Below are 24,562 nucleotides of genomic sequence, written 5' to 3'. Positions count from 1 at the left end.
ACATTTGAATTAAAGATGCGTATTTTGGTGTTGATTGAGATGTGTTTTGAGCTCCAGATCTTCCTGAGCATGTTAAACACCACCCTAGCCTTATTGATTCTGCTTTTTATGTCTGCATCTGCCCCTCCGGTGATGTCCACAACACTGCCTAGGTTTGTGAATGTTTCTACCTCCTCCAGGGCAGTGCTGTGCATGAGGATAGGGCTGCTGGGTTTGGAGTGGATCTTCATCACCTGTGTCGTTGCTGTATTGGGTGTAAGACCAAATTTTGTTGCAGCTTGTAAGAGTCTGTCCGTCTTCTCCTGCATTTGTATCTATGTGTGTGAAAGGAGAGCTATGTCGTCTGCAAAGTCAAGGTCATCTAGCTGTTCCCACATTGTCCACTGAATTCCATTTCTTTTCCCTTCAGTTCAGTACTGGGTAACCCTAATAATGCAAAACCATAGTCATAGAGTCATAGAGTCTTGCAGCATGGAAACAGGCGCAACTTCCCCACACCGACCAACATGTCCCATCTACACTAGTCCCACCTGCCTGCATTTGGCCCATATCCCTCTAAACCTGTTCCATCCATGTATGTCTAAATGTTTCTTTAACATTTAAGCCCTAGTGCAACCAAGGACATAGTCCTGAGGAGATCATAGTCGCTGAGGTTAGTGTTGTGCAGTGTTCAAGTGCTTGATGCTTACTGGGAAGAAGCTGTTCTTGAACCTGATGGTCATGGTTTTCAGGCTCCTGTAACTTCTTCCCGATGGTAGCAATGAGTTGACGGTGTGGCCAGGGTGGCGTGGGCCTTTGATGATATTTGCTGCCTGACCGAGGCATAGATCCCTGCGATGGTGGGGAGGTCATGGATGGACCTGTGATGGACTGGCTTGTGTCTACGCTCTCTATTGCCTGCTTCGTGCATACTCTTGCTTGCATGTAGAGGACATGTATCATTGGTATATAGATGTGTGGTCGGCGTGTTCGCAAATGTCCATTTCTGTTCTCCCTCTCACACTGGGACAGGAGAGATTGACCACCACCTGTGATCACTTCCGACCCCCGTGAATGTGAAGCGTTTTACAGGAGACGTGTAAAAATCAGTGATGCAGTTTATAGTTGTTTGTGCAACCTTTGCCATGAATCATCGTCCACTATAAACACAGGCAAGGAGCCTCCTGCTCCCGATCAGTTGTAACCAGCCTGGTTAAACAGTAACTGGACACTGCCTGTTGGTATTTCTGCTGTACCCCTCTTGCCTGTGGAACGGCACATCTCTCTCTCTCTATCTCTCTCTCTACCTCTATCCCCATCTCTCTCCCACTCTCCACTCTGGCCATGAAGCCGCTGACCTCTGCTCAGATCTTCCTCATTGTACTGATGTTTCATTCCAGTCCTGGGACTGATTCGAAGGCAATGAGCAATCCAAAAGGTAAGACTGGGTTTATTTCTATAATTGTTTTTATAATTAAAGTAAAATGAATGGGCTAATACTAACAAGGAGGCATAAAACGATAATTTAATCTCAACCCACAAATTATCCTTGGCTGATGTTACTGCAGGCACTGAATGAATGAGTGAGAGATGCCTTTGACAGCCTTTTAACAGGGTATTGGAGGTATTACAAAATGCTGGAGTAACTCAGCAGGTCAGGCAGCATCTTGGAGAGAAGGAATGGGTGACGTTTCGGGTCGAGACCCTTCTTCAGACTGAACAGGGTATTGGTATCGGTTTATTATTGCCACTTGTATCGAGATACAGTGCTATCCCAGCACACCAAACCATACATGGGTCTGACAGGAAGTGCAGAAGAGCAAGGAAGCAGAGTGCAGAATATGGGGTTACATCTACACAGGAAGTGCAGTTTTTTTTTAAAGTGCTGAGGTAGATTGAGAGATCAGACTTCATCCTTAACATACGTAGGCCATGATAACAGTGGGGAAAAAACATTTAGAGTCTGTCGGTTCGTGCTTTCAAGCTTTTGTATCTTTGCCTGACTGGAGAAGAGAGAAGAGAGAATGACAGGGGTGTGCGTGGTCCTTGATTACGTTGGTTGCTTTCCCGAGGCAGTGTGAAATATAGATGGAGTCGATGGTGGGGAATCTGGTCACTGCGATGGACTGGACTGCATCCACTACTCTCTGCAATTCCTTGCAGTCTTGGGCAGACCAGTTGCCAAACCAAGCTGTGATGCGTCTCAATAGGATGCTATCAACAGCTCATCTGTAGATGTTGATATGAGTTGTTGGAGACTTGCTAAATTTTCTTATCTCCTTTAGAAAGGAGAGTCATTGGTATGCTAACCCAATCAAGGCAAACAATGGGCCAAATGGCCTCCTTCGCTCCCCTTTGTTCTGGCCCGAGTTCCGGTCCTGAGACTTCAGCATAAAAAGTTGATTCAAAGAATGAAATAGAAGTAGAAAATGATTGATTGATTGATTGATTGGTTGATAATTTATTATCACCTGTGACATGTCAGTGAAATTCTTAGTTTGGCACACAAAGTATGCAAAGAGTATGTGCCGACAATACAAATGTTCAATGTAGTCCCCAATGGTCCCTCTTTGTTCTTGAAGTGGAAGCAATAATGCCATGTTGGAAATACTCACAGGTTAGGCAGCAACTCTGGAGAGAGAATTGGTGTTAACGGAGCAATGACCTTGCACCATGAATCCAGTTCTGACAATCATAATCATAATCATAGTAGTACTTTATTAGCCAAGCATGTTTTGCAACATACGAGGAACTTGATTTGCCATACAGTCATACCAATAAAGAGCAACAAGACACACAAATACATTTTAACATGAACATCCACCACAGCGACTCCCCACATTCCTCACTGTGATGGAAGGCAAAAACAGGTTCAATCCTCTTCCCTTCTTTGTTCTCCCGTGGTCGGGGCACTCGAGCCTTCCTTTGTCGGGGTGATCTTGGCTCCTGCAGCCGGCGGTCAAGCCCTCCGCATCAGGGCAAGCAAGCTCCCACATCGGGGGGATCTCAGCTCTCCCGTGCCGGGTGATCGGACCCCGGGTCGGGGCTGGTCGAACCTCTTGCGACTTTGGAGCTTCCTGACATCAGCCTCTACCCGAGACTGCGAGCTCCTCGATGGTGAAATCCGCAGGCCGCAGTTGGAGCGTCGATCCCAGGCAAGGGATCGCAGGCTCCGATGGTAAGTCCACGGCCCCGTGGTAGGGCTCAAAGTCAGTCTCGAGCAAGGCTTCCTGCTCCATGATGTTGGGCCGCAGAGCGACCGGAAATACGATCCGGAAAGCAATCGCATCTCCGGCAAGGTAAGAGATTGAAAAAAGTTTCCCCCAACCTCCTCCCCCCTCCCCCACCACCCACATAAAACAAACCAGAGAACATTAACACATACGTTTTAAAACAATGGGCCTTAGGTGTGAAGTGTTAACCCGTGTTTCACTTTGCATAGATGCTGTCTCACCTGCTGAGTGTTCCCTGCAGGGGCAGGCCCACCATCCTGTCATCCAGGAATCATGGACCCTACGATAGGGTGACACAGTGGCACAACGGTATGGTGCTGCCTCACAGCGCCAGAGACCCAGGTTCGATCCTGATTGCAGGTGCTGACTGTACGGAGTTTGCACATTGTCCCCGTGACCACAAGAGTTTTCTCCGGGTGCTCCGGTTTCCTCCCACACTCCAAAGGCATGCAGGTTTGTAGGTTAATTGGCTTCGGTAAAAATTGTAAATTGTCCCTAGTGTGTAGGATGGTGTTATTGTACAGGGTGATTGCTGGTCGGCGTGGACTCGGTGGGCCGAGGGGCCTGTTACTGCTCTGTATCTCTAAACTAAACTAAACTAAACTCAGCTAAACTAAACTAAACTAAACTAAACTGAACTAAATGAAACTAAATTAAATTAAACTAAACTTAAAACAGTTGCAGAATGGTTAATTAATTAAAACAGTTAAAGATTAGAAAAAAATAGATTTACCAAGAGACAAATTTACCTGATATAATTTAATTAAAATAATAATATGAATTGAAAATAAATTCTGCAAATATCTCACCTGCACTTACCTTTTCGATCTGAGGAGCCAGATGCGAAGTGGCTCCTGGGGATCAGATAGACAGGCATATGGTGTCCAGTGCCTTGCTGGCTTCAATATTGCAATACAGAGTTGCAGAGGCCTGGTAGAGGACCTCCCTGCTAGCTGCCTTCCACACAGATGGTAGGTTTCAGCCCTTAGATGTCCTCTGTTCCTTATTGACATCACCCAGATGTACCATATTTCGGGCATTAGCGCATAAAATCTTCTTGCAGTGAATTTTCAATTTGGCTTTAGTTTGTAGTGGTAAGTAAATTTGCTTTTGCCTCCTTTATGCAAATACTCAGGGCGGCACAGTGGTGCAACGGTAGAGTTGCTGCCTCACAGCGCCAGAGACCCAGGTTCGATCCTGACTATGAGTGCCGTCTGTATAGAATTTGTATATTCTCCCTGTGACCGGGTGCTCCGGTTTCCTCCCACACTCCATAGACCTACAGGTTTGTAGGTTAATTGGCTTCGGTGAGTTGTAGAAATTGTTCCTAAATTGTGTGTAGGTTAGTGTGCAGGGTGATCGCTGGTCGGCTTGGACTCGGCGGTCCGAAGGGCCTGTTCCTTGCTGTATCTCTAAAGTATAAAGTTTAAAACTCAGGGCTATCACACTCCCTACTTGTTTGACCTGTGATTTTAAAAAAAATTCATGGCACTGAGATTTCTCAAATTTAAGGACAAACTGCCCTAGGCAGGTGGTAAATAGAATCCCACATTATCAGCAGTCATTTAACAATGACAGTGGGAGGTAGTTACATAGCCTGAAATGGTTCATGGGCATGATCAAACAAGATATGACACCACGCTATATAAAGAGATTTTAGAAAATCAAAAACAAAGGTTTGAAGTTGCATAATAGCAAGACAGCGAGGTGAATGGATCAGGGAGGGAATTCCTGAGCATAGGTAAACAATGAGTTTCTTTCGGCTTTTCTGACTTCCTTCCACCTCCCAAACACGACCATTTTGCTGCCTGCATGGATGCTGCCTGATCCGCTAAGTTCCTCCAGCATTGTTTTCTTTTGCGTGAAACTAACTTTCTTGACTGTTTTCTGCCCAAGTTGTGAAGTGTGGCGTTCGCCCTGAGCAGGGAGGTGTCCAGTACTTGCTGCGCTTGTGGAAGCGTGTCGTTGGGGGCAAGGAGTCGAAGGCCGGAGCCCACCCTTGGCAGGTAGGTGAGACTGGCTCCATATGCATTCCTCCACTGTAGGCTGGTGAGACCCATCGAGTTACGTGGGAACCATGGGTTTAGGAAGTTACAGGTCAGTGAGCCTTACATCAGTGGTTGGAAAGCTATTGGAGAGGTCTTTGTGGGATAGGATTTACTCACCTTTGGAAGAGAAAGGGCTAATTAGGGACGGTCGGGAAATTGAACATAAGAACCAGACTCTCATGACTGACTGACTCTCAGTCTGAGTGAGGGTCTCTACACAAAGTCCCGGCCTCAATGATGTCTCGTACAACACAGTCCACACAAACAAATCCACAGAACAGAAGGGTCTCGACCCGAAACGTCACCTATTCCCTTTCTCTAGAGATGCTGTCTGACCCGCTGAGTTACTCCAACACTTTGTATCTATCATAAGAGTCAGGAAATCATGCTGCAGCTTTATAGGACTTTGGTTAGGCCATATTTGAAATGTTGTCATACAGTTCTGGTCACCCTATTACAGGAAGGATGTGGAGGCTTTAGAGAGGGTGCAGAAGAGGTTTACCAGGATGCTACCTGGATTATAGGGTATTAGCTAAAAGGAGAGGTTGTACAGACCTGAAATATTTCTCTGGAAAGTCAGAGGTTGAGGGAAGACCTGATAGATGTTTATAAAATTATGAGAGGCATAGATAGGGTAGATAGTCAGGACCTTACACCCAGGGTGGGAATGTCAAAGACTAGAGGGCACGGCTTTAAGGTGAGATGGACAAAGTTTAAAAGAGATGTGCAGGGCAGGAATCTTATACAGAGAGTGGTGGGTGTCTACAATGCGCTGGTCGGGTTGGTGGTGGAGGGAGATGGGATAGTGGCATTTAAGAGGCTTTTGGATAGGCACATGGATGTGCAGGGAATGGAGGGACACGGATCACGTGCAGGCAGAGGAGATTAGTTTAACTTGACATCACGTTCGGCACGGACATTTGGGCCAAACACCCTGTAGCTGTGTTGTGTAGGAAGGAACTACAGATGCCGGTTTACAACGAAGATAGACACAAAATGCTGGAGTAACTCAACGGGACAGGCAGCATCTCTGGAGAAAAGGAATAGGTGACGTTGCAGGTCGAGACCCTTCTTCAGACTGAGAGTCAGGGGAGAGAGAAACTAGAGATATGAAAAGGCACAGAACAAATCACAGCCGGCACCAATGACTCAAGAAAGATGGAGCCCACAGTGGTCCATTGTTGGCTGTGGAAGATGTGATATTGAAGGGATACGAACAGTGAAACTATAGCAAGATGACTAGGGTGGGGGAAGGACGGAGAGAGAGGGAATGCAAGGGCTACTTGAAATTAGAGAAATTAATATTCAGTAGCTTTGCTGTACTGTTCGCTGTTCGATGGAACTCTTGACATGGTTCTGCAGCTGTGTCCGAACCTGTGTCAACATTAGTGGCTAAGATATCACGAGAGGTTTTTAATAGATGTTTCAGAAACAATTTCCTTCTTCTGTTCATATAGAAGGAAAGCTGAACACTACTCAATTACTTTGCTTCAGCATGTTGAATTATTGATTGATAATGAATCTATATTTAGAAGTCGTGTTGAATAGATTGTGGGCCGGGTAAGCTTGAGGAAAGCACTAAGAGAATTAAGTGAAGCAAAGAAAAAGTTTACTTCGAGCAGGGAAACTTGGCCTTTTAAACCTGATTGTGATATTCCAGAAGTAATGGAAACTCTGTAATTTTAACTGGGGGCTTTGATAAGGAGGTTTGTACAGTATTGAAAAGGCCCTTCAGTCCACCTTGGCTATGCTACCTGCCATGTGCCCATCTTTACTATTCTTATTACCAGATGTCATCTGACTTCATTAAATGGAACAGATAAACATATTCTGCTTGTTACTTTGGAGTGTAATATTGAGCATGGAACAGTACAGGAACAGGCTCCTTGGTCTACAATGTCTGCATCAAACAGGCTGCCGTTAAACTGTTCATAAGTGAAGAGAGCAGAATTAGGCCATTCAGCCCATTAAGTTTACTCCGCCATTTAGCCATGGCTGATCTGTCTCCTAACCCCATTCTTCTGCCTTCTCCCCATAACCCCTGACACTAAACTAATATCCTTAGCCTGTACGTGATCCATGTCCCTCCATTCCCTGCATATCCATGTGCCAATCTAAAAGCCTCTTAAGCGCGACAATAGTATTTGCTTCCACCAACACCCCTGTGAGCGTGTTCCAGGCACTCACCACTCACCTTGTAAAAATGCAATGCCCTGCTCATCTCCTTTATACTTTTCCCCTCTCTCTTAAAAGCTATGCCCTCAAGCCTTTGACATTTCCACCCTGGGAGAAAGGTTCTGACTGTCTGGCCAACAAATGCCACTCATAATTTTATACACTTCTATCAGGGCTTCCCAAAACTTTTCGACACTCCAGAGAAAACAATCCAAGTTTGCGCAACCTCTCCTTACAGCTAATATCAAAACGTGGCATGATGGCGCAGCGGTAGAGTCGCTGCCTTACAGCGCCTGAGACCCGGGTCCGATCCTGACTAAGGGTGCTGTCTGTACGGCGTTTGTATGTTTCCCCTGTGACCTGCGTGGCTTTTCTCCGGGATCTCTGGTTTCCTCCCGCACTCCAAAGACGTACAGGTTTGTAGGTTAATTGGCTTGATAGAATTGTAAATTGTCCCTTGTGTGTGTAGGATAGTGCTAGCATGCGGGGATCGCTGGCCGGCGCGGACTCGTTGGGCCGAAGGGCCTGTTTCCACGCTGTATCTCCAAACTAAAACCTAAACTAAAAAAACCCTTACTTGGAGCTCATGACACAAATGTAATTGGTTCTCATAAAGATTTTAAATGGTGATAAGGGAGAACATATGGCCGGTGTGGTGAGTCTCAGTGATCTAGCATTGAGTGTGTATCAGAGAGGTCTCCCTAAATTCACTCATCTACATCTTCTTTGTCAGGTGTCACTGAAACGGCGTAACATACACTACTGTGGAGGGACCATCATCAGCGCAAAATGGGTGTTAACGGCAGCTCACTGCATGCGGGACAGGTACAGACCCAGGGTCGGTGAACCCTCTCATCAACGTTCTTTGTTGGAAACTGCCTATTTACACCAATTTTTTTAACTAAGTTCAGTTTCAGTTTCAGTTCTAGTTTATTGTCACGTGTACCGAGGTGGAGTGAAAAGCTTTTGTTGCGTGCTAAAACAAGTCAGCGGAAATACAGTACATGATTACAATCGGGTCATTCACAATGTACAGGTACATGGTAAGGGAATAACGTTTAGTGCAAGATAAAGCCAGTATAGTCCGATCAAAGGTAGTCTGAGGGTCACCAATGAGGTAGATAGTAGTTCAGGACCACGCTCTGGTTGCAGATGGATGATTCAGATGCCTGAAAACAGCTGGGAAGAAACAAGTCATTCTATTTATTGCCTCATGGTCTCTTGTTTCAAGAGAAGGGGCATCGATTTCAAACTGGATGAGTTGGGCCGAAAGGCCTGTTTCCATGCTCTATAACTCTATGACTGAGCTGCGCAAAACATCTGCATGGAGGCAGGTGAGGTTCTGGAATTTTCCATCCCAGTATCTCTGCGGTCTCAGTCTTTGCGCTCACTCGAGTATGGGATGGTTAAACTTCTGTCTTTTCCCTATTCAATGATTTATGGACCTTTCCACCTTCAGCCACATTGAGTCATGGAATCACACAGCACAGAAACAGGCCCTTCGACTCAACGTCCAAGACCGCCGAGAGGCCCCATTTAACCTCATCCCATTTATCCATGTTTGGGCCAAATCCCTCACTAGCTTTCCCATCCATGTACCCGTCCAATTGTCCTTTAAATGTTGTTATTGGCCTCAACTATTTCCTCTTTTCCAACTTTTTCTCCCCTACTGCAATCAGTCTGAAGAAGAGTCACAACCCAAATCGTCACCTATTCTTTTTCTCCAGAAATGCTGCCTGACATGCTGAGTTACTCCAGCATTTTGTGCCTACTTTCTCTGGCAGCTCATTCCAATTATAAAGAGATGGGAAGGTAATGTTTCAGTCATATTTAGCATTGGTGGAACACTGTGTATGATAGATTTAAGGTGAAGGGGAAAAGATATAACAGGAATCTAAGGGGTAACTTTTTCACACAGTGGGTGGTGGGTGTATGGAACGAGCTGCCAGAAGAAGCAGGGATTATCCCAAAGTTTAAGAAACAGTTAGACAGGTACATGGATAGGACAGATTTGGAAGGATATGAGCCAAACATAGGCATGTGGGACTAGTGTAGCTGGGACATGTTGGCCGGTGTGGGCAAATTGGGTTGAAGGGCCTGTTTCCACACTGTATCACTCTATGATTCTACAACTCTATATCATTATCCTTATCTAAGGAAGGATTGATTAATTGATTTATTGAAAGATAAAGGTTGGAAACAGGCCCATGTTGTTGCACCTGCCTCAACTATTTCCTCTGGCAGCTCGTTCCACATACCCACCACCCTCTGTGTGAAACAGTTGCCCCTCAAGGTCCTGATGGCCTGAAATGGTCACTGAATTCTCTTCCCACAGATGCTGCTTCACAGGCAGAGTTCTTCCTGCATTTCTCTTCTTGGTTTCAATTCCAGCAGCTGCAGTTTTGTTTGCCCGCTACACTTCTTCAAGTTTGACGAGGGTCCCTGCCTCTGCCAACATTTCAGGCAGTGAGTTTGGGCCCCCTTCACCCTCTGGGTTGTGGAAATCTTTTCTTTTCTTTCCTCCCCTCCCCTCCCCTCCCCTCCCCTCCCCTCCCCTCCCCTCCCCTCCCCATCCTTCTGAAACTAGCTTTAAAATCTCTTCCACTTGGTTTGTGTTCCCTCTGCTGGAAGCAATAGGCCCTGCCTTCATCAAGAATTTTATACAATGTTCTCCCCTCAACCTCCTTTGGTGCAAAGGTATGTTTTCACGAAATCGTTTACAAATTTGAGAGAAGATGTATTTGACTGTGTTCTTAGCTGTGTTCATAGAGTTGTACAGCATGGAACCAGTCCTTCAGCTCAACTCATCCATGCAGAACAAGATGCCCCGTCTAAACTAGTCACGTTTGCCCACGTTTGGCACATATCCCACTAAACCTTTCCTGTCCATGTACCTGTCTAAATGTCTTTTAAATGGTGCTATTGTCCCTGCCTCAAATACTTCCCCTGACTGATTGTTCCATATACCTACCACACTGGGCAGCACAGTGGCGCAGCGGTAGAGTTGCTGCCTTACAGTGCGGACACTTGGTTTTGATCCTTCTCTGCACTCTTTGCAGTTTAATGGCATCTTTCGTAAAGAAGGGTGATGAAAGCGGAACACAATACTCCAAGTGTGGCTATACTAACATCTTGTACAACATAACATCCCAACTAGAGCAGCACGGTGGCACAGCGGTAGAGTTGCTACCTTACAGCACCAGAGATCCACAAGGTCACAGGGAGAAGGTACAAACTCCATACAGACAGCACCTGTAGACAGAATCAAACTTGAGTCGCTGCCGCTGTAAGGCAGCAACTCTACCGTTGCTCCATTGTGCCGCCCCTATGTTATCCCACTTTTTGATTCATTAATCCCTACATATTAGGAGTCATTTTATAGGCTAATTAACCTAAAAACCTGCACTTTTTTAAGATGTGGGAGGAAACTGGAGCACCCGGTGGAAACCCATGAGATCCCAGGCTGAATGTGCAAACTTCACTCAGACTGCACCCGAGGTCAGGATCGAACCCTGGCCTCTAGCGCTGTGAGGCAGCCGCTGTACCACGTGTGCCACTGTTTGCCACCCGTGAGTGTGTGTCTCCTGTGTCGCTACTCTTTGCTTGTTCCTGTTGTCCTCAGCAACATCTTGACCGTGTTGAAGGTGACAGCTGGTGAGCATAACCTGAAGAACAAGGATAGCGGGGAGCAGAGTCAGACGGTCAAACGCATCATCGTCCACCCCAAGTTCAAGGCCGCCTTCCCTGTGGAGTACGACGTGGCTCTGCTGGAACTCAGCGGCAACTTCATCTTTGGTAACGTCTGACCAAACAAACCTTGCTTTATTGACATGCTTTCCTTCAAGACTTCTCACGTATACACCTTCATAGCGTTGGTAGTCCATTGGATGTGGATATGCTCTTGCAACCTGATAGATCTCAATTAGATAGGCACTAAAACTAAGCAGAACATAGAACATAGAACAATGCAGGGCCTTTGGCCCACAAAGTCCATGCTGAACGATGCAAAATCAAACTGATTTATATCCCACTATTTCTTAGGTATCCATGTACCTTTCGAAAAGCTTCAAAAATGCAGAACATGATGCCGAGATAAAATAATCTAATCTGCTTACACAAGATCTTTTCCCTCCACTCCCTGCCTATGCATGTGCCTATCTAAAAGCCTCTTAAATGCCACTATCGTATCTGCCTCCACCACCACCCCAGGCAGTGAACTCTTCTGCTCTCTCTCCAAAGCCTCTATTTCTTTCCTGTAATGGGGCAACTAGAATTGCACACGATAAGTCTTCGGCTTTTGGAGATCTGCCCCAAAGTGTGTAGACTATCCTAGAGACTGGACTGTCAGGGCGGCGAAGTTTAGTTCAGTTTAAAGATACAGTACGGAAACAGGCCCTTTGGCCTACTGAGTCCGCACTGACTGCAATCCCTGCACATTCTATCCTACACACTAGGGACAATTTACAATTATACCAAGCCATTAACCTACAAACCTGTACGTCTTTGGAGTGTGGGAGGAAACCGAAGATCTCGGGGAAAACCCACGCGGTCACAGGGAGAACGTACAAACTCCATACAGACAGCACCCATAGTTAGGAACGAACCCGGGTCTCTGGCGCTGTGAGGCAGCAACTCTACCGCTGCGCCACCGTGCCACCCCTGAGAGATAGTGACGATGCTGGTGCTTGTCCATTCCAGGATCTACTGTTTACCCGGCTTGCCTTCCCGGAGAGGAGGATAGCTTCGGCAAAGGAACCGTCTGCACCACCACTGGCTGGGGCCGGCTGTCTGAGGGTAAGTCCTGTGTGTGAGGGGCGGGGGGGAATGAAACAGACCCGAAGCAACGAACGCAGATCCTGTCCTATTCTCCAAAAGGAAGGCTGGAAACCCATTCATGATTAGACGTGTGGCTTCTCGGTCTAACCTGCACAGAGCCGTTCCTGATCGTAACTACCCGATGCCTTTGTTCCTATCCTCCCGTGTCTCAACCATCAATGTCAGCGCAGAACAGTACAGCACGGGAACAGGCCCTTCAGCCCACAATGTCCCTGGTGTATATGATGCCAAATGAAGCTAACATCCTCCGCCTGCACGTCATCCAAATTCCCTTAATCCCCATCTATCTATGTGTCCATCTCAAAGTCTCTTAAACACCAAAATCATAACTGCCTCATCACCTCCCACGGCAGCACGTTCCCGGCACCCACTCCTCTCAACATGAAAAAAACCTGCCCCACCCCACCCCCCCAATTCTCCTTTAAACTTTCCCCCTCTCATCTTAACGCTATGCCCTCTAGTCTTTGACATTCCCACCCTGGGAAGAAGATTCTGAAGCCTTTCCTTCGATCCTCCTGTGTCTTGCTCATCACTGTGAATCATTGAAGATAGACACTAAAAGCTGGAGTAACTCAGCGGGAAAGACAGTATCTCTGGAGAAAGGGAACAGGTGACGTTTCAGATCGAGATCCTTCTCTCAGACTGGGAGTCAGGGAAAAGGGAAACGAGAGATATTGATGGGTGATGTAGAGAGATATTGAACATTGTCTTGTATCACCAGCAAATGGGAACAGCTTCCCTCTCACTGCTCCAGAAATCCCACACCACCCGGTCCATCTCCACCCAATCTCTCCCCACCCCCCCACTGCTCCAACCTTCTTTGGTCCAAAGAGAGCAATCCCACTGTAGTGACCTGGTCTTTTATTCCTTCAAGATATGTGGGATACACAGGGTAAGTCAGCATTTAATTGCTCTCCCTTCATTGCACTTGAGAAGGTAGTGGTGAGTTGTCTTCTTAAACTACTGCAGTCCTTGAGTTGTGGCTACACCCACAGTGGTATTAGGGAGGGAGGTGGTACAGAAGCCTAAAGTCCCACACCATCAAGTTCAGGAACAAAGAAAGACACAAAGTGCTGGAGAAACTCTTTGGGTCAGGCAGTATCTCTGGAGAACATGGATAGGTGGCGTTTCGGGTTGGGACCTTTCTTCAGACCGAAGAAGGGTCCCATCCCGAAACTTGAGTCTGAAGTAGTCTGAAGTAGGGTCCTGACCCAAAATGTCACTCTTCCAAGTTCTTCAGAGATGCTGCCTGACCTACTGAGTTATTCCAGCATTTTGTGTCTTTTTTTTGGTCAACCACTATCTGCAGTTCATCGTTTCTAGGTCCAGCTACTTTCCGACAACCATCAGTTTCCTGAACCAACTTGCACAACTCTATTCCTACCTCAGCAACAGAACACTACGGACCATCTCCTTCGTTACCATGGGCTTGTTTTTTTCTAATTGTGTTTGGCACAAATGTCGTGATTATTTTGCATGGTCTTTCATTTCACTGTCTTGCAGAATGAATGTTTTTGTGTGTTCGGCTGAGTCAATGTCCCTGTGATGCTGCTATAAGTGGGGGTTTCACTGTAGCTGCACATCATGTGCCTGGATATAATCTATCATCTCGAGTCCATTTGACTTGATTATCTGTGTTGCCCTCGAGGTGGAAGGCTGCCGAACACTCCGCAAGAGGTCGACCTTCCCATCCTGGACCTCCAGATCTGCTTAAAGGTGATGAAACTGGTGATAAAACAATTCAAGGGGAACACACTCCTGTGTGCGGGATTCCCCAGCGGGGGAAAGGATGCCTGTCAGGTAAGGAAGACTTGCATGTATAAGGCACTCTGCCCGATCTCTCAAGGTGCTTTGCAGCCAGCAAAGTGCAGCCACACTATCCTGCCTGGTGGGAAACATAGCAGCCGATTGATACACAGCAAGATCCACAACGGACAATAATGTTGGTTAGTTTTAGTTTTTAGTTTTTGAGATACAGTGTGGAAACAGGCCCTTCGGCCCACCGAGACTGTGCCGACCAGTAATCACCCATCCACTAGTTCCATCCTACACCAGTGACAATTTAGAGAAGCCAGTTAACCTACAAACCCGTACGTCTTAGGAGTGTGGGAGGAAACCGCAGCACCCGGAGAAAATCCACGCCGGTCACGGGGAGAACGTACAAACTCCGTATAGACAGCGCCCGTAGTCAGGAGCAAACCCGGTTCTCTGGTGCTGCAAGGCAGCAACTCCGCTGCTGCGCCACCGTGCTGCCCCAATGTGTGGTTGAGGCATTAATGTTGGTTAAGGATTTATAAACATCTTGAGATAGAAGGGGGATTACCCAGAAGGGAGATTACCCACTCCTTCTGCAAATTAGTACCAGGTCTTCATAGTTCATAAGTTATAGGAGCAGAATTAGGCCATTTGGCCCAGTCGCCATTCAATCATGGCTGATCTATCTCTCCCTCCTAACCCCATTCTCCTGCCTTCTCCCCATAACCCGTGACACCCATACCAATCAAGAATCTTAAAAATATCCATTGACTTGGCTTCCACAGCCTTCTGTGGCGATGAATTCCACCGACTCATCACCCTCTGATTAAAAAAAATCCTCCTCATCTCCATTCTTTTATTCTGAGGCTGTGGCCTCTGGTCCTGGACTCTCCCACTAGTGGAAACATCCTCTCCGTATTCACTCTATCCAAAGCTTTCACTGTTTGATAAGTTGAGTGGGCAGGCAGCTCCTCTGGCAGTGTGGTGCTCATTCAGCCCTGCATTGGGAGGGTCAGCCTAAAGATTGTGCTAACTTTCCCAATTTGGTCTGTGATGACAATGCCCTTGACTCAGAGTGATTTGTGCAACCCATACTGATGTTGTGTTACATAGAACATAGAACTGTGCAGCACAGGGACAGGCCCTCCAGCCCACAATGTCCACGCTGAACATGATGCCATATAGCTAATCTCCTCTGCCTGTACGTGGTCCATATCCCTCTATTCTCTCCATAACCACGTGCCTGTCTAAAAACCTCTTAAATGTTACTATCCTATATGCTTCCACCACCTTGCCCCAGGCACTCACCATCCTCTGTAATAACTTGCCCCTCTTAACCTAAAGCTATGCCTTCTAGTCTATGATAATTTTTATAAACTTCTAACTGTAGTTGTATTAGAAGTTGGTGAGGCCACATTTAGAGTGTTGTGTTCAGTTCTGGGCACCATGTCATAGGAAATATGTTGTCAAGCTGGAAAGGCTACAGAGAAGATTTACGAGGATGTTGCCAGGGCTAGAGGAGCTGAAATACAGGGAGAGGTTCAGTAGATGGGACTGTACTCCTTGGAACACAGGAGGATGAGGAGTGATCTTAAAGAGGTGTATAAAACCATGAGAGGAATAGATCAGGTAGATGATGCACAGAGTCTCTTGCCCAGAGTAGGGGAATCGAGGACCAGAGGACATAGGATTAAGGTGAGAGGAAAAGATTTAATAGGAATCTGAGGAGTCACTTTTTCACACAAAGGGTAGTGGGTGTATGGAATGAGTTGCCAGAGGAGGCAGTTCAGGCATAACTGTTTAAGAAACAGTTAGACAGGTAGACGGATAGGACATGTTTGGGGGGATGTGGACCAAACGATGTGGGACTATTGTAGCTGGAACATTGTTGGCCGGTGTGGGCAAGTTGGGCCGAAGGGCCTTTTTCCATGCTCTATGACTCTATGACTAAGTAGGGCATCTTGGTTGGCATGGTTAGACCACCCGTACATTGGTTGTGTTGACTTGATCCACCACTGTTTTTCTCGGAGGGTGATTCAGGAGGTCCCCTGATGTGCCGGGGGAAGGGAGGTGCCTGGACCGTAGCCGGAGTCACCTCATGGGGAATGGGCTGCGGCCGCAGCTGGAAGGACAACGGAAGCAAATCGCCCAACGCCAGAGGAACTCCAGGGGTCTTCACCCAGGTGAAGGCTCTGAAGTCCTGGATTCAGCAGAGTACAAAGAGCAGTAAGTGCCAGCACCACCGCTCGCCTAATGGGATCGACCAAACGTTTCAAACCAACGCACATGGACAGGGAAGACCATTGGAGCAGAAGAGCCTGCCCCAAGTGTATATAGACAGAAAAAATGCTGGAGCTACTCAGTGGGTCAGGCAGCATCTCTGGAGAAAAGGAATAGGTAACGTTTCGGGTCGAGATCCGGTCAACAGACTGAGAGTCAGGAAGAGGGAAACTCGAGCTCAGAGAAGGTACAGAACAAAGCAGAGCCTGCATTGATGACTCAGTAAAGGTGGAGCCCACAATGGTCCATTGTTGGCTGGGAACGAGGTGATAATGAAGGGATACAAACGGTGAAATTAGCACAAAGTCTAGAGTGGGGAAGGGATGGAGAAAGAGGGAATGCAAGGGTTACTTGATGTTAGAGAAATCAACATTCGTGCTGCTGGGTTGTAAACTGCCCAAGCATGATATAAGGTGCAGTCCCCCCAATTTGCATGTGGCCTCACTCTGACAGTGGAGGAGGCCCAGGACAGAAAGTTCAGTATGGGAATGGGAAGTTGAGTTAAAATGTTTGGCAAACGGGAGATCGCGTGGGCCAAGGCGGACTGTGCGCAGGTGTTCAGCGAAACGGTTGCCCTGTATGCCCCCACTGTGAGTTGTTGTCTCCACTTTGCTTCACTAAAAAAAAGGCCATTCAGCCCATCACAGCTGTGCCAGAACTCTATGGAGCATTCCCATCATTTTCATTCCCCCACTGATTTCCGAACCTCTTCCTTTGTTATTTCCCCGCATTTATCCTCCCTTAAAAACTCTCCTCAACTGAGGCTTAGTTTAGTTTAGTTTAGTTTAGAGACACAGCACAGAAACAGCTCCTTCGGCCCACCGAGTCCGCGCCGACCAGCAAACCCCGTACACTAACACTGTCCTACACACGAGAGACAAGTTACAATTTTATACTAAAGCTAATTAACTTACAAACCTGTACGTCTTTGGAGTGTGGGAGGAATCTGGAGCTCCCAGAGAAAACCCATGCAGTCACAAGGAGAACATACAAACTCCGTACAGACAGCACCCGTAGTCGGGATCTAACCTGGGTCTCTGGAGTTGTAAGGCTGCAACTCTACCACTGCGCCTCCGTACCACGTAAGGCTGTTAACTTTAATGTCTCCATTACCATTGTCTTCACTGTCCAAAGATTCTTCTTTGTCCCTTAACCATTGCTAATTGGTTTGGTTTATTATTGTTATGTGTACCGATACAGTGAAAAGCTTCTTTATTTTCGTGTTTATCCAGTCAAGTCATGCCATGCATGAGCACAATCACGCCATATACGAACGAGTACAACAGTAGTACAAAGAGAAAATACCAGAGTGCAGAATATAGTTTAGTTTAGTTTAGTAGAGTTTAGAGATACAGTGAAGAAACAGGCCCTTCAGCCCACAGAGTCCACGCCGACCAGCAATCCCTGTATACTAGCACAATCCTACAATTTACAATCTTTACTGAAGCCAATTAATCCACAAACCTGTACATCTTTGGAGTGTGGGAGAAACCCGGGAGCACCCCGGAAAAACCCATGTGGGTCACGGGGAGAACGTCCAGACTCCGTACAGACAGCACCCGTGGTCGGGATCGAACCCGGGTGTCAGGCGCTGCCGTGCCACCCCAAATATAGTTTTACAACGTTCCAGCTTTCCAGAGAAAAAGTCCAATGTCTGCAATGGGGTAGGTTGGAAGATCAGGACAACACCCTAGTTTATGGAAGAACCGTTCAGTAATCTGACAAAACAGGGGGGAAGAAGCTGTTCCTGAGTCTATTTCGGCTTGTTATGGTCAACATGAAGTGGTGCAGGAGGACTGAACATGTTTACTTCTCATTGCAGCACTTAAAGGACGTAGCAGATCGATTTTATCTGGTATGTTAGGATTTAAATTGTTAATAAATCTTTCAGCTCTAGATATTCCTTCCTAAGAACCTCCAGATATATATCTCTCTCTATCTCGCTATCTCTCTCTACATCTCTCTATCTCTCTCTATCACTCTCTAGCTCTCTCTACCTCTCTCTATATCTCACTCTATCTCCTGATTAAATATTACTCATGCCACGTTATCACCCCCTCAGCTAACAATTAACTATTCTACATTTCCTTAGCATCCCATGCTTTGATCTGTCATTTTCACACCTTACTTCTTCTATATCTCTGGACTTCCTCTTCCCTGACCCTCAGTCTGAAGAAGTATCTCGACCCAAAATGTCACCCATTCTTTCCAGAGGTGCTGCATCCCGCTGAGATACTCCAGCATTTTTTGTCTATCTTTGGTGTAAAGTTCCTTCCTACACCTATCTCTTGGGCTGAAGATAGACACAAAAAGCTGGAGTAACTCAGGCAGCAAATCTGGAGAGAAGGAATGGGTGACGTTTCGGGTCGAGACCTTTCTTCAGATTGGTTAGGGATAAGGAAAACGAGAGATATAGACGGCGATGTGGAGAGATAAAGATCAATGGATGAAAGATATTGAAAAAAGTAACGATGATAAAGGAAACAGGCCACGGTAAGTTGTTTGTAGGGTGAAAATGATTCCCTTGTCCTAATTTCCCTTCCATGGATTGCTCATAGAGTCATAGAGTGATACAGTGTGGAAATAGGCCCTTCGGCCCAACTTGCCGACACCGGCCAACATGTCCCAGCTACACTAGTCCTATCTGCCTGCGGTTGGTCCATCTCCCTCCAAACCTGTCCTATCCGTGTACCTGTCTAACTGTTTCTTAAATGTTGGGATAGTCTATGCCTCAGCTACCTCCTCTGGCAGCTTGTTCCATCCACCCACCATCCTTTATGTGAAAAAGTTACCCCTCGGATTTCTATTAAATCTTTTCCCCTTCACCTTAAACCTGTCCTCTGGACCTCAATTCACCTACTCTGGGCAAGAGACTCTGTGCATCGACCCGATCAATTCTTCTCATGATTTTATACACCTCATAAGATCACCCCTCATCCTCCTGGAATAGAGTCCCATCCTACTCAACCTCTCCCTACAGCTCAGCGCCAGAGACCCAGGTTTGAAGAGAATGTGGATGTGGAGAGGATGTTTCCACCAGTTGGAGGGTCTAGGACCCGAGGCCATAGCCTCAGAATTAAAGGATGTTCATTTAGGAAGGAGATGAGGAGGAATTTCTTTAGTCATTGGGTGGTGAATCTGTGGAATTCATTGACTCAGAAGGCTGTGGAGGCCAAGTCAGTGGATATTTTTAAGGCGGAGATAGATAGATTGATGATTAGTACGGGTATCAGGCCTATGGGGAGAAGGCAGGAGAATGGGGGTATGAGGGAAAAATAGATCAGCCATGATTGAATGACGAAGTAGACTTGATGGGCCGAGTGGCCTAATTCTGCTCCTATCACTTGTGAACGGAGACACTGCTGCAGGGTGATCACCTGCCTCTCCACTACAGGGAGAGAGAGGTTGGGCAGGTTGGCACTTTATCCTTTACAGTGCAGAAGGCTGAGGAGTGATTTTTTAAAGGTATATAAAATCATTAGGTAAATGTATATACAAAGATATATTTTCCAAAGGTAGTGAATCAAAAACTGGAGTGCATAGGTTTAAGGTGAGAGGGGAAAGATTTAATAGGAAACTGTGGGCAACATCTACACAAAGAAGGTGGTGGGTGTATTGGAACGAGCAGCTTGAGTAACTGCGGCAGGTACAATGGCAACATTTAAAAGGCTTTTGGACAGGTACATGGATAGGAAACATTTAGAGTGATGTGGGCCATGTGGGCAAATGGCACTGGCCTAGATGGGACATTTCGGTCGGCAAGGACGAATCAGGTCTTATGACATGTATCCCTGCTGGATGACCCGATGTCTTTAGTTTAGTTTGGTTTAATTTAGTTTAGCCATACAGCGCGGAAACAGGCCCTTCGGCCCAATTGGTCCGGACCGACCTGCGATTCCCGCACACTAACACTATCCTACTCACACTAGGGACAATTTACATTTATACCAAGCCAATTAAGCTACAAACCTGTACGTGTTTGGAGTGTGGGAGGAAACCGAAGATCTCGGAGAAAAGCCACCCAGGGAGAAACTCCATACAGACAGCACCCGTATTCAGGATGGAACCCGGGTCTCTGGCGCTGTGAGGCAGCAACTCTACTCATCCGCTGTGCCACGCTGTCTTTTTGAAGTTATTTTTTTTTAAAGTCCAGAGATAAGAGATGAGATATATGGTGTCCCATCACACGGCTCCGAAGCTGTCTCTCCCCCCCCCACCCATGATAGGACACTGAACGGTGACGCCCTCACACAGGCACTTTCTGTTGTTCCTCCCAATAGGAGCTGATCCGGAGACTGCAGGGGACACACAACCTACCAAGACCATTCATTACTCCCCTGGATGCGGAGACCTGCTACTGACAAGAGCTTGGGGTGAAATCCAAGCGGCCAGTTCCGTTAACCAGTCTAAGTATGTTGTGGGACAGGTACTGTAACCCCGTCTTTCCCGGGGACATCCTCCACAGCTAAAGGCCAAGCGGGAGAGATGGTGAGGGTCAGAATTCAACAGTCAGAACACTCAGCATATCCCTGCACACTCTACCACAACCTGTAGTAATCCCAGTACAAATACTGACACACTCCCTGTTCCAGTACAAATATTGACACACTTTGAACCAGTAAAAATACTGACACACTCCCTGTCTCGGTACAAATACTGACACACTTTGGCCCAGTACAAATACTGGCACACTCTCTGTCCCAGTACAAATACTGACACACTTTGGCCCAGTACAAATACTGACACACTTTGTCCCAGTATAAATACTGACACACTTCCCATCCCAGTACAAGTATTGACACGGTCAATATTTGTCCCTATCTTGGTTCAACAGATATTTGGCCACATTGGTGATGCACAGGATGAGGGGGACCTCATTGAAACTTACCGAATAGAGTTAAGACCTAGATAGAATGCATGTGGGGAGGATGTTTCCACTAGTGGGAGAGTCTGGAACCAGAGGCCATAGCGAGGGAAAGATAGATCAGCCATGATTGAATGGTGGAGTAGACTTGCTGGGCCAAATGGCCTAATTCTGCTCCTAGAACTTATGAATTTGTGAACTTACATTGACAGGATCATTCCCAACTCTGGAATAAAATGTGTTTCCCGACGGATGTCCTGGTGTTAAGAGATCATTATGTGAGAATCCTATTAGTTTCATCCCAGGCAACAGCATCTCAATGGTAGCCCTATCCCTCATGTGGTGGGTCCTCGTGTGACAGTAGGAATGTACTGCCTGCAGTGTTTTTGGACTTAATCAGAACTTTCAAAAGAATCTTGTCGAATCAAGAGATGCTAGATAGTTTGGGCCTGTATTCCTTGAAGGCTAGAAGAATGAGGGGTGGCCTTATTCAAACATGGAAGATTCCAGAATGGCTTGACAGGTTAAATGTTGAGATGTTTCCACCAACGGGAGGGTCATGAACAAGAGGCAGAGTTACAAAATGAGGGGCTGGTCGTTTAAATCTAAGGTGTGCAGATATCTCTTCTCTCAGAGGGTGGTGGATCTCTGGAGTTCTCTGACCCTGGGGCTATTAAGAGAGACAAGATCATTAGATGTATTTAAGGTGGAGATGGACAAACATGTGAAAGATCGAGGAAGCGAGGGCTACAGTTGAGTCATTGAGGCCAGCATACAGCCATGATCATATTGAATGGTGCGGCAGGCTTGAGGGGCCGAGTGGCCTACTCCTGCTCCAATTTTTTGGCACAGGAAAGAACTCCAGATGCTGGTTTAAATCGAAGAAAGACACAAAATGCTGGAGTAACTCAGCGGGACAGGCAGCATCTCTGGAAGAAGGGTCTCAACCCGAAACGTCACCCATTCCTTCTCTCCAAAGATGATGCCTGTCCCGCTGAGTTACTCCAGCATTTTGTGTCTATCTCCATTTTTTTTGCATTCTTGTGTTCCAGTTGCTTGTGGACGATCATGGCACCAAAGGACAGAATTGTTAAACTGGATGTCAAAGCCTTTAATGGCAGCGTGGAGGGTGATGATTGCGTGTTTTCTCTTTCTGTCTTCGATGGAGAAACTGCTGGCAAAAACATGAAGGGTATGTCCTGCTTAATAAATGGCCCCTGGCCTGGTTTCCTCTTCCACCTGTCCTCTGGATCGTCCTGAACTCTCCAGGTGGGGTAACAATCACCGAGGCTCACTGAGCTACAGACGCAGAACCCTCTCAAAGGTTTAATGACAGAATAAATGCCACGAGTGAAATGGAAGACATGCCTCCTCTGGAACATGATCTCACCACCCAAATTCAGGCCAATGCCTCCCATTTCACTTTGTACAGTTCTGGTTATCTAGCTACAGGAAGGAACATATTCTGTTGTGCTGCTGCAAGTAAGAATTTCATTGTTCTATATGGGACATAGGACAATAAAACACTCTTGACTCTTGATGTTGTTACTTTGGAAAGGGTGCCAAAGATTCTCCTCTCTCCGACGGGTTTTCTGCAACACCCTCTCGCACTATGATTCCTCCTGATCTCTGGCTCTATGACCACATGTTAACCTGGACTCTCTACCACAGCCACGCATGTTTCCTGCCAGTTCCACTGTTCGCATCTCTGTGTCTACTTCGTTATCACCTCTTCCCCAGCCAACAATGGAGCATTGTGGGCTCCACCTTTCCTTGGTCATCTGTTGCCAGCCCTGTCTTGTTCTGGCCTTTTCCTTCCTCCAGTCCCCCCCCCCGTCCCCCCCCCCTGTAATTTCAGTCTGATGAAGAATTCTGACCCAAAACGTCACCTATTCCTTTTCTCCAGAGATGCTGCCTGACCTGCTGAGTTACTTCAGCCCTTTGTGTCCATCACCAGGATGTCACCTGGGCTTGCGGGCTTGAGTTTCAGGGAGAGGTTGGATAGGCTGGGACTTTTTTCATTGAAACATAGGAGGCTGAGGGGTGACCTTATTGAAGTGTACAAGATCATGAGGAGCATGAATGAATTGAAGGCAGTCTTTTTCCCTGCGGTAGAGGATTCTAAAACTAGAGGGCATATTCCTGAGCTGTGGTGGAGAGATTTACGAGGGATCTCAGGGACAATTTCTTTACTCAGAGGGTAGTCCTAGCAGAGAAGATTAGTTTAATTTAGCATCATATTCTGCACTGACATTATGAGATGTAAATATATAATAATCATCTGTGTGATATCAGGTTACAGGCCTGTTAAGCTGCAGTAAGTAAGAATTTCTTTGTTCCGTTGACGGTATATATGACAATTAAACACACTTGGACTCTTGACATTAACATATAACATATAACATATAACAACTACAGCATGGAAACAGGCCTGTCCGGCCCTACCAGTCCACGCCGACCATTCTCCCTGACCTAGTCTCATCTACCTGCACTCAGACCATAACCCTCCAATCCCCTCCTATCCATATACCTATCCAATTTACTCTTAAATAATAAAATCGAGCCAGCCTCCACCACTTCCACCGGAAGCCCATTCCATACAGCCACAACCCTCTGAGTAAAGAAGTTCCCCCTCATGTTATCCCTAAACCTTTGTCCCTCAATTCTGAAGCTATGTCCCCTTGTTGGAATCTTCCCCACTCTCAAAGGGAAAAGCCTACCCACGTCAACTCTGTCCGTCCCTCTCAAAATTTGAAAAACCTCTATCAAGTCCCCCCTCAACCTTCTACGCTCCAAAGAATAAAGACCCAACCTGTTCAACCTCTCTCTGTAGCCTAAGTGCTGAAACCCAGGCAACATTCTAGTAAATCTCCTCTGTACCCTCTCCATTTTGTCGACATCCTTCCTATAATTTGGCGACCAGAACTGCACACCATACTCCAGATTTGGCCTCACCAATGCCCTGTACAATTTCAACATTACATCCCAACTTCTATACTCGATGCTCTGATTTATAAAGGCAAGCATACCAAACGCCTTCTTCACCACCCTATCCACATGAGATTCCACCTTCAGGGAACAATGCACAGTTATGCACATTGTGGGCCAAAAGGCATCTTCCTGTGCTGTACTGTTCTATGTTCGACATCCTATAGTGCCGTGGATGAATGGCCTTGTTCTGCACTCTTTCATTTTACATTTGTACAATGTTAAGCGTTATTTCTTTGCTCCTCCCAGCGAGATTGTGTGAGGGTCAAACATCTCCGCCCATCTGGTCCAGTGGGCCAGCACTAACGGTGGAATTCACTGGCAGGTTGAACAGTACGTCAGCTGGTATCCAGTTGGCTTACACCACCTACACCTCGACGTACAGTCAACAACTCCTCGTGTGA

At 46.6% G+C, this 24,562-nt stretch overlaps 1 protein-coding gene across 1 annotated transcript; it reads left to right on the top strand.

The window, feature by feature from the left end:
• The first annotated feature begins 1,323 nt into the window (after window positions 1-1,323).
• On the top strand, window positions 1,324-24,562 carry LOC144602161 (ovochymase-2-like). Its single transcript, XM_078414897.1, has 11 exons — window positions 1,324-1,417; window positions 5,109-5,218; window positions 8,169-8,260; window positions 11,058-11,230; window positions 12,134-12,229; window positions 13,920-14,071; window positions 16,057-16,252; window positions 18,129-18,161; window positions 20,587-20,716; window positions 22,223-22,362; window positions 24,408-24,562. Exons 1-11 carry the CDS (start codon window positions 1,324-1,326, stop codon window positions 24,560-24,562), a joined length of 1,371 nt encoding a protein of 456 aa, XP_078271023.1.

Source organism: Rhinoraja longicauda, chromosome 18, assembly GCF_053455715.1.
Source record: "Rhinoraja longicauda isolate Sanriku21f chromosome 18, sRhiLon1.1, whole genome shotgun sequence".
NCBI classification, from domain to species: Eukaryota; Metazoa; Chordata; class Chondrichthyes; order Rajiformes; family Arhynchobatidae; genus Rhinoraja; species Rhinoraja longicauda.
Note: the sequence above shows the minus strand (reverse complement) of the source record. Positions and strands in the feature narration are given on the sequence as shown.

Bases quoted from the DNA above. Each gene is read 5' to 3' on its own strand.
- LOC144602161 (XM_078414897.1), top strand. From the start codon at position 1,324: ATGAAGCCGCTGACCTCTGCTCAGATCTTCCTCATTGTACTGATGTTT. The intron at 14,072-16,056 runs GTAAGGAAGACT...TTTTTCTCGGAG, and splicing joins GGGGAAAGGATGCCTGTCAG to GGTGATTCAGGAGGTCCCCT. The intron at 22,363-24,407 runs GTATGTCCTGCT...TGCTCCTCCCAG, and splicing joins TGCTGGCAAAAACATGAAGG to CGAGATTGTGTGAGGGTCAA.